This window comes from Protopterus annectens, chromosome 14.part0 (assembly GCF_019279795.1).
Source record: "Protopterus annectens isolate FY-2018-M chromosome 14.part0, PAN1.0, whole genome shotgun sequence".
Classification (NCBI taxonomy): domain Eukaryota; kingdom Metazoa; phylum Chordata; order Ceratodontiformes; family Protopteridae; genus Protopterus; species Protopterus annectens.
In genome coordinates this window covers 404,745,094-404,756,722 of record NC_056748.1, presented here as the reverse complement: position 1 = coordinate 404,756,722, position 11,629 = coordinate 404,745,094, and the positions used below count along the sequence as shown (strand labels likewise).

Sequence of the window (11,629 nt, the reverse complement as noted above, 5' to 3'; positions counted from 1 at the left end):
TTAAGCTAAAATAGCACAAACACAGATAGCCATTTAATAAACAATACAATCTTACAATGAAAAGAGGCTTAGCATGAACAGCAAAATTTTCTGCCACTGAAATTGCATGAAAACCCATATTTATAGAAAATGCATCTGGCACATGAAACTTACACATGCTCTCTGATACACCTTCCTCGTATTAAATTACATTCCTTGTATAATATAGCACACTTGTTAGACCGTGTTTTAAACTTATTTTAAAAATTTTTCCAGTAAGCAAAGAAATAAAACACATGAACCAATAATGACAAAACTGCCCAGTTCAGAACATTTATCATAAAAGTCTACTCAAACTCGTACAATCCACCAGTATCAGTAAATATGCACATTCTCTGCAGAAGTAAATGTCATCTAAGTAATTCCACATTAAAGAGATCTGTAAAATCTATAACTAATGAACAGATTGCTGCTAGCAATCAACTTAATATTTCATTGTTTTGTTTGCAAATAAAGTGCCTGTTGCCCTTGAGGAATAAATTGCCTATGTTGCATTAAAAAATAAGTTAGTAATACTGCAATATGGAAGGAGGGCAAACTGATAAGTTCATAGTTACTAGGTATCTCCGCCAAAGAGGTCATTCTCAGGACTGCAGCATCCACTCCCTTTAAAAGTGCAACACAGTACAATATTAGCAATCCATTCATGGGGGAGTAGAACCCTAGTCTTCTGCATCAAAAGCAAGCATTCTACCAGTTGTGCTATTAACAAAACAAACAGATTTGGCAGAAGAAAAATGTGTGGACTGAGTCCCTCTTATCAAACTCTACTTGTACTTTCCAATTAGATTAGCCAGTCCATTAATATTCAATTAGATAACAGTATAACCCACGTATAGTCAAATGTAATGTCTTTCTATCCATTTATGAAAAGTAAATAAAAATAAAGTTATGCAATTATGAACTTCATTACCCAGAAAAGTAGATACAGTGAGATGACAGTTATTCAAACCTGTTTGTCTTTGCAGTACTATAACAGTGTACAATAACAAAAATAGATAAGAAAAACAGGACAACATTTATACTAACCAGTATCGTCCAAGGACAGTGTTGAAATCTTCTAACATAAAACAAATATGCTGGGAGAATGAGATGCACATTCATAAAGGATGCAACAAATGTGCATGCACCATACATAAAGTAACTCTGTCTCACATACACACAACATTCTGCAGCTAAACAAGTAAAAGGAAACTTAAAACACACATCAGTCTACAGCTAAGTAAGTAAAAGGTTAAAACACACATCAGTTTCTCCTCCCTGCAGCCATATGCAGTACAAGTTAAATAAGTAAAAAGTTAAGGTTTCTCCTGCCTGGAGCCGTTACAAGATTAAAACACACACCACTTTTTCCTGCCTGCTGCCTGCATCTGTTTGTACACAGTATGAGTTTAAAAAGTAAAAGGTTAAGGTTTCTCCTACCTGCAGCTGTACACACAGTAAAAAGTACAACTTAAGTAAAAAGTTAACAGTAAAAGGCCGACTTAAATAAATAAAAGTTAAGGATTCTCCTCCCTGCAGCCATTAACAAACAGTAAAGCACATGACGACACACAGTTAAATAAGCAAAAGGTTTCTCCAATGTTTCAGTTTCTTCTGCAAAAGTATGTGTTCAATAACTAAAAGGTTAAGGGTTAAGGTTTCTCTTGCCTGCAGCCGTTAACACACAGTAAGGTAATACCATAAATCAATGATAAACACAGTTTTCTGCAGCTGTTAAGTAAAACAAAATGTTTTTAACACACAGTAAAAGTAATGCTTGAGAAGCTGAGCCGGGGATGAAAAATGTGCTCTCAAATAAGTAAAATTTCTCCTGTCTGCAGCCATTAACACACAGTAAAGTACACGACGACACACACAGTTAGATAAGTAACTAAGATAAGATTTCTTCAATGTTTCAGTCTCCTGCTAAAGTACGAGTTAAATAAGTAATAGCCTAATTAAGGGTTATTAAGGTTTCTCCTGCCTGCAGCTGTTAACACACAAGGTAATACCATAAATGTTAAATACAGTTTGTTTACTGCAGCCATTAGGTAAAACAAAATGTTTTTAACGCAGTAAAATGAATGAGGAGCTGAGGGGTGGGGGGGGGGGGAGATGTGCTGTAAAATAAGAAAAGTTTCTTCTGGCTGCAGCTGTAAGTAAATAAAAGAAGCAATTTTTACCTCAGAAGCTGGCCCGGGGAAGAAACATGTGCTCTCAGACCGGTCTGCACTCTGCAGGGGAGCTGAAGTCATCTCGTACATCCTGCATGCGATGACGACAGGGGTTTAGAAAAAAAAACAGAAAATTAAAGGGGCCATGTGGGAATATACAAGCTTGGAGACTCGAACCGCGAAGTAAGTTTTTCTTTTTTTAAGCTGTTCTAGCCAACCTGCAGCTGTAAGTGGGAGGGCGCTCACCCCGTCCCCATAGTTCCGGCTTCCGGTTACATTTCAGCAGGGCGACGAGAAGAGCGCAAACTTTGTTAATCAAAATAAATAAAAAATGCGCCCTTTAAGAGGCTGGCCTTTACGGCGCCCTAGGCGGTCGCCTAGTTCGCCTATGCCTAAGGCCGGCCGTGACTGCATCCTCAGAATTACTATATTTAGTTCCTTAGTAGGAGAGGCTTCCAGAGGGTGTGCCCTTTGGCAGAAACCTTTTTCTGACTTTTAATTTTCTTAAATTTTACTTTAAGTAGCTTACCTTCTAAAATCTGCCAGTCATCTCACTTTTACTGCGGTAGTGCTTTGCCATGCATGTTTCACATAGTTGTGGTAACAGTAGATTTCAGTATTTAAATATATATATGTATACATATATATGTATGTAGATTGAAAGGATATGAAGAAGTGAACTAAGCATAGGTATTACAACTGGCAAAGATTTAAAATTCTGGACTAACTGTATTGTTACCCTGTAGTAGTAATCAAGATATCAATAAGACATTCAAGTATCCACTTCTGATTCAGAGTTTTTACTTGAAGCATACCACTGCTAACATTAAAACTTTTTTCTAATGCATACTCACCATTCTAAGATGCATTTATAGCCTAGTCATCACTTTATAGGCACTCTGTAGGTACAGTGTTGTGTACTAAAAGTCTTTCACTGCTAACATTCATTTAATTTTACAAGAGAATGAATATATAAGAAATGGCAATTTTAGCCAATTTTTAATTTAAACTTTATGTTTCTGTACTGAGGACAAAGGCTTTACACACAGCATGTTTAATTTCTAAGCCCATGACATCAACTGTTATTTTCCTAACAAAATTATTTAAGCACATCTCCAGCATAATACACCTACAGAAAGTAACTGAAATCATACAGAGTTATAAAGGCCACAATTCTGGATTTTCATTACAAAGAAGTGTTTCTACAGAAGTAAGCGTATTGCCAGACTTATACGTGAGCTAACTCACTTTTATTTCATGCACCATACCTTGTGCTAACAGGCTGTAGTCAGTACAGTAACAAGTTATTAATAGAATTTCAGGGTATAGAGGTTTGTAGTGCATAACAGTTGTGTGAGCTATAAATTTATGTAGCACTGAAATAGAAATTAGCAATAGTTAAACTCTTAAGTTTACACAGTGTTTCAATAATGATGAGATTAATAATCCTTCTGAGTATTCGTTTAAAACTGATAATAGGTATTGCTGGTTATCACTTAGTATGAAGCTAAGTGGTTCAATGAGAACCAGGTTTGTAGCACAATCATTATACAGTCTGTGTAACAAGCTATCAAAGTACGTTATGTTTTTAGGCATATTTTCGCATTTATATCTTGGGTTAGATCAATGGATGGTGAAAACTTTGTGTTCCATGTTAAGTGTTCCAAATTCCTAGAATGCTATTAGTAGAATTACAACATTTTTTTCAGTATGTCTGAAAAATTGAGCCTCAGTCCACTAATTAGGATTTTACCCTGCAGTACTTTATTTGTTCTACAGAGAGAGAGGAGTGACATCATTGTGCATTGTGTCATCTCTCAATGGAGTGAAATGATACCTAGTCTGGTAAAAAGGGATGTCATAGAAATTAAATCAAAACAAGTCAGTGTCTCTTTTACATCTGAGTATATAAAATGCAAGCAGAGCATGTTTATTTATAAATATGTAGGGTACGTGGTGAGGCAAAATAGATGGCTTTTGTTCAGTTTTGCCTGTTTGCGAGCTAGCAACACTGGTCGTTATCCACAATGCATACTGCACATTTTATGCATGCATTGTACTACTACTACTAGAAGTAAGACAGGTAAGAGTTAGTGAGATGATAGTCTGTAAAAGTGGCATCACTACTTCCCACTCAACAGCTCTTGCAAAAACTGGAAGGTTTATAACTGAACTGAATTTTTTTTCTGAAATAAATGTCTAAACTATTTTTTTAAGCAGAATTACCATTAACATGAATTGAAAAGTGAAAGAAGGTACATTTTTTCATAGACTACCAAATTTTCTTATCATTTAACAGACAATGCATGACTGTACTCTGGGCATAGACTAAAGTGCATAGGAATCAGTATAGGATTGACTATTAATTTTATCAAGTTTTTTTAAGGCTGACAGTGTTTTATGACAAAATAGAGAAGAAGGGTGCCTTGAAAGAGACTGTCCTGCAATATAGAGTATACATTGGCAGCTACCTTTCAAATAGAGGATTATCCTTTCAACAGTTACTTGTAGATGTCATAATTCACAGTAGGCAACTTTCTGAATGCCCAGAGTGGCCATTTTAGAGACTGCGAATATAAACTCTCTCAGCTCATTTTAAACCTTGTGACCATACTCAGGATGTAGTGCACGCACTGTTTTTGTTGTCTATACAGCAAAGGCATGTATGATGAATTCAAATTGAAAACTCATTACATTATCATAGAGTTTGTGTATTTATTTCTGTTAGGCCATCATCTACAGCTACTTTGCCAGTAACCATACCTAACAACCACTGAGCCAGATGGATAAGTGCTGAAAGTTTCTGATGATAAATTATTGCTGTCATTTCCACATGAATGTCTGTTATGGATAGTTGGTTCTGTATTCTCAAAGGAGACAAAAGTGCTGACCTATATCATTATTTAGAATAGCTTTAGACCACTGATTGGGTCATTGTTATGATGTGCACTTTTCATGATTTCAGTACCTTGCTCATTTTCTGTTATGTTTCTTTGCTAGAACAAAGTGTTCATGTATCGAGGCAAAGAATATGAACGACGTGAGGACTTTGAAGCTAGGCTGCTGACTCAGTTTCCTAATGCAGAGAAAATGAAGACAACAAGCCCACCCAGTGATGACATTAAGAATTCAGCTGGGCAGTGTATCCTTTAAACATTTATATGTATAACCTTTACATATCATCAGATAAATGATTTCTTCAGTCATACAGATTACGAGTGCAGAGGCTTGCACTACTGGATAATGTACTTACACTTGCAGACTTGTACTAATTATGAAACATATCATTATGAAAATGGATAAAAATTAATAAACCACCTACAGAGAACATTATGCTGAGCAAGTAAATTAAGAAAAGGAAAGAATAATTGTTTCTACTCTCATTTTAATTAGCTGTATATGTTTTGCCATTCTGTCGTTAGCAGCAGTAATGTGGCACTCACCTTATTCATATCCTTCAGGTTTTAAAGTCAGTTTGTCTGCTCTGCTTTGACTTAATTTTCGGATTGACAGGAAACGATATATTAAGTAGCATACCTATTTTTACATCATGCTCTCCTTAACATTTCTTAATAGATATTCAGTGCTTTACAGTGAAGCCTGTTCTTGAACTGCCTCCAAAGTTTTATAACAAGCCCGTGTCAGACCAGATCTTAAGGTACTTCAGCAAACAGCTGAAATAATTTTATGCATAGAAATCCATAAAAATTGACCTTGCTGTAATTGATTTTAAGGACTAAGGTTACAGAAATGATTTGCAGAAATTTGAGTTCTGTTACTGATATTTCATTTAGGTTCAAGTTTTTTAGACCTTTTATTAGGCTTTGAAAACTTGCACAAACTATGCAGAAAGCATAAAATGTAATGTTTGAAACACATTCAGGCCTTGGGTATATATGTGTGTATGTATATATATATATATATATATATATATATATATATATAATCAAGATAGGCTACTTTGGTCACTAAATTATATTTTAGATACAGATTCTAAATTAAACAATGCAGCAATAATGTATCATAACAAATGTTTAGGTATTAATTTCCTGTGGAATACTGCATGAATCTTATTGATTAGGTCATGATTCTTTAGAGCTACACCAGGAGCATGATATAGCCTGTAAAACAGCTGTAAGAGTAACAGTGTAATATATCTTCAAGGAAAGTGCACATGATTGGAATTAAAAATACAAGTATGATGACTGAGCTGTGCACAGTGCTAGGTTTTTGTGCTAATGAAGTAGACAGTACAAGACAGAATACTATGTAACATATAATTGAAAATAGAACAATTTGTTTAAATCTGAGTGATAAATTTAGTAAGTTTTATTTCTTAAACAAGTGCATGCATTTAGTCTTATTAGTTCAACTGTGTTGGCTTGTTGCTTTTGATGTATAAGAGCACAGTACACTATTATACCGTACGTAGTAGCAGGTGCAAGAAAATAGACCAAGATGACTCTGGATACTTCCGCAGATTATGTAATGGTAATATAGGGGCTGTATCACAGCAAATTAAAGGCAGGATTGCCAAGGAAGGGGAAGTCTTTCTTTTTTAAAGATATAATGTTGTGGATGTAGCTGGACTGCAGAAGCCAAAGGGGATGACAGTTAGGTTGAGGAGCAGTTAACATCATTGGATACCCACTGAAGATTGAACCCAGTTATGAAATGAATGCCTTTGAGCAAACACTGGAAGGAGTGTGGTAAAAGCATGCAGTTAACAGAGTTCTAGAATCACAGAAATTATATCAGGTCATAGTGTGCACCATGATTTATATTTAATAACAACTGCATAAGCCACTGTCCTTTCTGTTGGCCAATAGATTACACTCTGCATGCCAGTTACTTAGTCTCTTTAGCTTCCTGTTTCTGCATTTGGTAAATTAAAGAAACCTGATATGCTTTGTGCCTCCATGTTAATTGCTCTGTACTGGCTATAAACTGATTGCTGTCGGTAATAATTGACCCCAGAGAGTGAAGCTGAGAAGACAAATGCTTGTGAGGACACACATATCTTAAATAGTGCCTGCCTTCACATCCCATAAAAAAAAAAAGTCACCTTTTTCACACCCCTTCATGTTATCTTGGAATGAAAGTGAAAGAACAAAAGGCCACAGTCACATATTTTAAGTTGTTGCTGTTATGCATCTACAGATCATATCACCTCACATGTGCTTAAAACACATTAGCTCTACTGTGGATCACTGAATTGCACAAACCCAAGCATCAAAAATACCACAAAATGATGCCCAAAACACACAAGGATGAAAAGTTAACTTTAAATATTGACTTATTAACTCCATTTCATCTCAACAAAATAAAATTAAGTGGAAAAGTAGAATCAACAGTATCTCAGTGTACTAAAATCCTCCTAGGAGGTAATCCTGGCCATACATTAACATTGACAGTTCTATCCCCCACACTTCTCTAACCCCACAACAGTCAGCACCTGTCCCCAGTAATCTAACTTTTGCCTTCATAAACATCAGAAACTTAAACAATAGAACTATTGAACTACATGCCTGGATTACCCAACCCAAGCCTGATATTCTTGTTGTAACTGAAACTTGGCTTAAACCCAACATAAATGAGACTGAAATTGTACCAACCTGGTTATAATATCATCTGTAATGGCCATATAAAGGGGAAAGATGGTTGTATTGCTTTAATATTTCCCAACAACTAGCACAATGTCCCCTAAAGTTAATGATACTAAAACTCATTTCATCAGAGCTGCTTGTTACTTTTCAGAAAATAAAGAAATAATAAACAAATATGTATTACTGTCCTTTACATGCCTCCAGGTGACAATACAGCTGCACTGGCTTTCCAAAACAATTACACACACACCTAAAAAAAAACTATTACTAGGTGATGAAAATGTCAGTCGTATGGACATAATCTCTATCTCCCTTACGTCCAGCATGAACTCATGTAATGTCACAAAACTTGTTAATAACCAGACACATTATAGCAAGACCTTAAACTCCTTACTAGAGTGAATCCTAGTATCAGACCCTAATAAATTCACCTGTACAATGTCAGAACTCTCATAGGTTCATAGGTAGAGACTAGGCTATTGGCCTTATGGCTTATATAAGACTAGCCAAAAAGGTACCCTGGCTTTCTCCACCAAAGAAAATTATTGTCCTGTGCCCCTTTCGAACAGAGCCACAGAAGTGATCCCTGGGGTAAATTTCCTATTTCCCATCCAATCATCAAGATTTTTCTTAAAGAGTGCTAATGAGGAGCTTCGTTTGATATAGATACGTTGTTTGTTCCAGAGTATGGGAAGTCTCTGGGACAGGAATCTATCCCTCCAGCATGTTCTGTTTATTGTGGTGACAAGGTTTAGGTCCCTAGAGCGTGTAGCTCAGAGGGATTGGGATTTCTTTAAGTGGAACATGTCCAACAGCTCTGAGTTTGACATAGCTTTGTATGTTAGGCAGAGATCACCTCTGAGTAGGCGATATGCAACGGAGTAAATCTGGAGTTTTTTGAGAGTCAGCGTAGGGCATCTGTTTGAGGCTGGTAATCCTCTTTGTGAGATATTTCTGTGGCCTTTCCAGTTGTTGTAGAGGTCTTGTGAGGTACATACCAAAAGGGGCGTTGTACTCTATAATGGGTCTAATGAGTGTTGAGTAGAGGGGAACAATGACCTCTTTTTTTCCTGGATGAGAAACCTTTTGTGATGAGGTATGCCATGTAGAAGGATTTCCTGACTACTGTGGCAATGTGATTATCAAAGGAGAGACTACTGTCCACCTTTGTCTTAAGGTCTCTTATCACACTTTTGGTGTTAAGTAGACTACCGCCTATGTGGTAGTTCATGGGTACAGAGTTTTTACCAAAGGGGATGTCAGTGCACTTTTTGGCATTGAGCTTGAGTCCGTGGCTTAGACACCAAGCATCTGTCTCACTGAGGCCCTTTTTGTAGGATCTCCACATCGTTAGGAGTTTCAATTATGGCTACTAGTTTGCAGTCATCTGCGAACTTCATTAGCAAAAGACCTTCTGTGTTAGCCTGTACTTCAGAGAAGTAGCTACCAAACAGGAGAGGACCCAGGACTGAACCCTGTGGTACTCCACTTGTCACTGGTCCGAAGTCAGATTTGGAGTCTGCTACTTTCACAGTGTGGGGTCTGCCAGTGAGCCCGTTGGCAACCCATCTTGTGACATAGGGATTTATACGTAGTTTAGTGAGTTTATCTATAATTCCAGAGTGGGGGATGGTGTTGTAAGCCTTGGCGAGATCTAGGTAGGCTGTGTGAACCACCTTACCCTCATCTACGGCTTTGGTGACTGCTTCAAAGAAGTCTATCAAGTTTAGGAGACATGATCTGCCTTTTACAAACCCGAACTGGGTGGGCTGCAGAGTTTGGAGATTACCAATGTCTTTGTTTATAAGTTCCATGATGATACGTTCCATGGCCTTACAGACCAGGCTCATCAAGCTAATGGGGTGGTAGTTTCTGGGGTCCGTGGTGGCTTCCCCTTTGTGGAGTGGGATAACCATAGCTGTGCGCCATTCAGTGGGCACAAAGCCTGAGGTATGAGGCTATGATTGAACATGGTACTTAGGTGGGGTGCCAGTTTGTTCTGTAGTTCATGCAGAACGCAGCCTGGGATTTTGTCAGGTTCTTGGATACTGTGGTCTTGGCTTTGGAGAGTGTGATTTTTACCTGTGTAACCATGATTACAAGAACTTTGCATTCTTCTGGTATAGAGATGGGCCCTTTAAGGGGTGAGAGGGGGGTAAAGTTAGCACTGAACCTATCTGCCAGGATGTTGGCAGTATCAGTTAGTTCTGTATATTTAGTGCCATTGTGCTGTAACTCAGAGCAGATCTGAGTGTTGTCTTTGAGATTCTTGACATAGCTATAGAATGCTTTGTGGTTGTCTTTAGAATCAGTGGCAGTTTTGTTTTCGTAACTAGCTTTGGAGGATTTTATGAATGATCTCAGCTTTTTACTGAGGCTGACAAGGAATTTCCTCCAATCATGGGATTTTACTCTTTTTTTGAAACAGTTTCTTTCTTCTGTTGTAGAGTTTGTTTATGGCAGGAGACCACTGGAATGGCTTCCTTTTTTTTGGAGGATAGCATCTTGGATCTGTTAGGGATAGCACGATCCATGCTCTCATGTAAGTGCTTATAAAGTGCATTTGTGTAGGATTCAGCAGTTGTACCTCTATTGTCCGCCTGCATGAGTGTCTTGAAGTTTGCCACTTCTGTCTTAAGAAGCGTGAAGTTGGCTTTGGAGAAATATTTTACAGTGGTTTCCCTAATGGGGGTGGGGGGGGTGGGGGCAGGATGTGGATGTCTAGGGTGATTAGCTTGTGGTTATATCTGACCAATGAGAAATTGACCTCTGGTGTGGAACACTGGTCGCCCATGTTGGTAATGACCTGGTCTAGGATATTGCTACCCCTGGTGGGGGTGTGGATAAGTTGATCCAAGGCATTGGAATTTATGAATCCCAGAAAACGTTGAGCAAAAGATTTGGTACATGAGCAGTTTTCCCAGTTAATGGTGGGGTAGTTTAAATTGCCCATTATTAGGGTGTTGGGTTGTACCCTAAGATTTTCCAGTGTATCAAGAAATGAAGAGTGGGAATCCTGGGGCATGGTGGGGGATCTGTAGCAAGCTACAATTTGGATTGTGGTCTTGCCCAGAGTTAGTTGCACTTCCCCTAAAACTAATGAATTCTAAAACTCATTTCATCAGAGCTTCTTGTTACTTTTCTGAAAGTTACTATCTCCCAATATATAGAAAATGTATTTTATATATTTACATATTTTATATATTTACATATATACAAAAATACGATCTCTCAGATCCACTTAGCATGTTTATAAAACAGGAAACTTATTCAAGTTCAGCCCAGAAATATTCGTTACTACTGTATCATCTATTAACTGGAACATCCTAAAAATACTTCTGTTAGATGATGTAAATGAGTACAACATATCTTTCCAAAATATCCTAAATAGCCATGCATCACCTAGAAGGAAGAGGCTAAAGACAAATAACACAGTTTGACTGCCCAAAAAGAGTAGATTGCTAACGCAGGTTAGAGAAAATAGGTGAAAAGGATGACAATAATGTAAAATATCACAATATTTCAAAAACTTCAGAATGCTCTTCAGCTGTACTAAAAAGCCAATGAATGAAGACAAAAAAAACCCTATACTGTAACAAAATTCAGAACAATAGTAAACACAGCCCTAAAAAACATTCTGGTCAGCCATTAAAGAAGTCTTGCATTCTGGCCAAAAATTCAACCTTTACCCAAATTCAACCTTTACCCCTGTCCCAGTAACTCACTGCTCAAAACTGCAATTTTATATTTAATTTCATAGATAGTATGGTCTCCCTATCCAACACCTCCCCAATGTCTAATCCCAACTCTTCCTAACAGCCGCATGTC

At 37.4% G+C, this 11,629-nt stretch overlaps 1 protein-coding gene across 1 annotated transcript in view; it reads left to right on the top strand.

Annotated features, from left to right (window-relative positions):
- DOCK1 (dedicator of cytokinesis 1) overlaps positions 1 to 11,629 on the top strand; it is a gene marked incomplete in the record, with an annotated part of 4,741,214 nt that overhangs the window by 4,106,985 nt on the left and 622,600 nt on the right. The window contains 2 exon segments of the mRNA XM_044056178.1: positions 5,196 to 5,337; positions 5,772 to 5,853. Coding sequence (XP_043912113.1) covers positions 5,196 to 5,337; positions 5,772 to 5,853 — 224 coding nt within the window.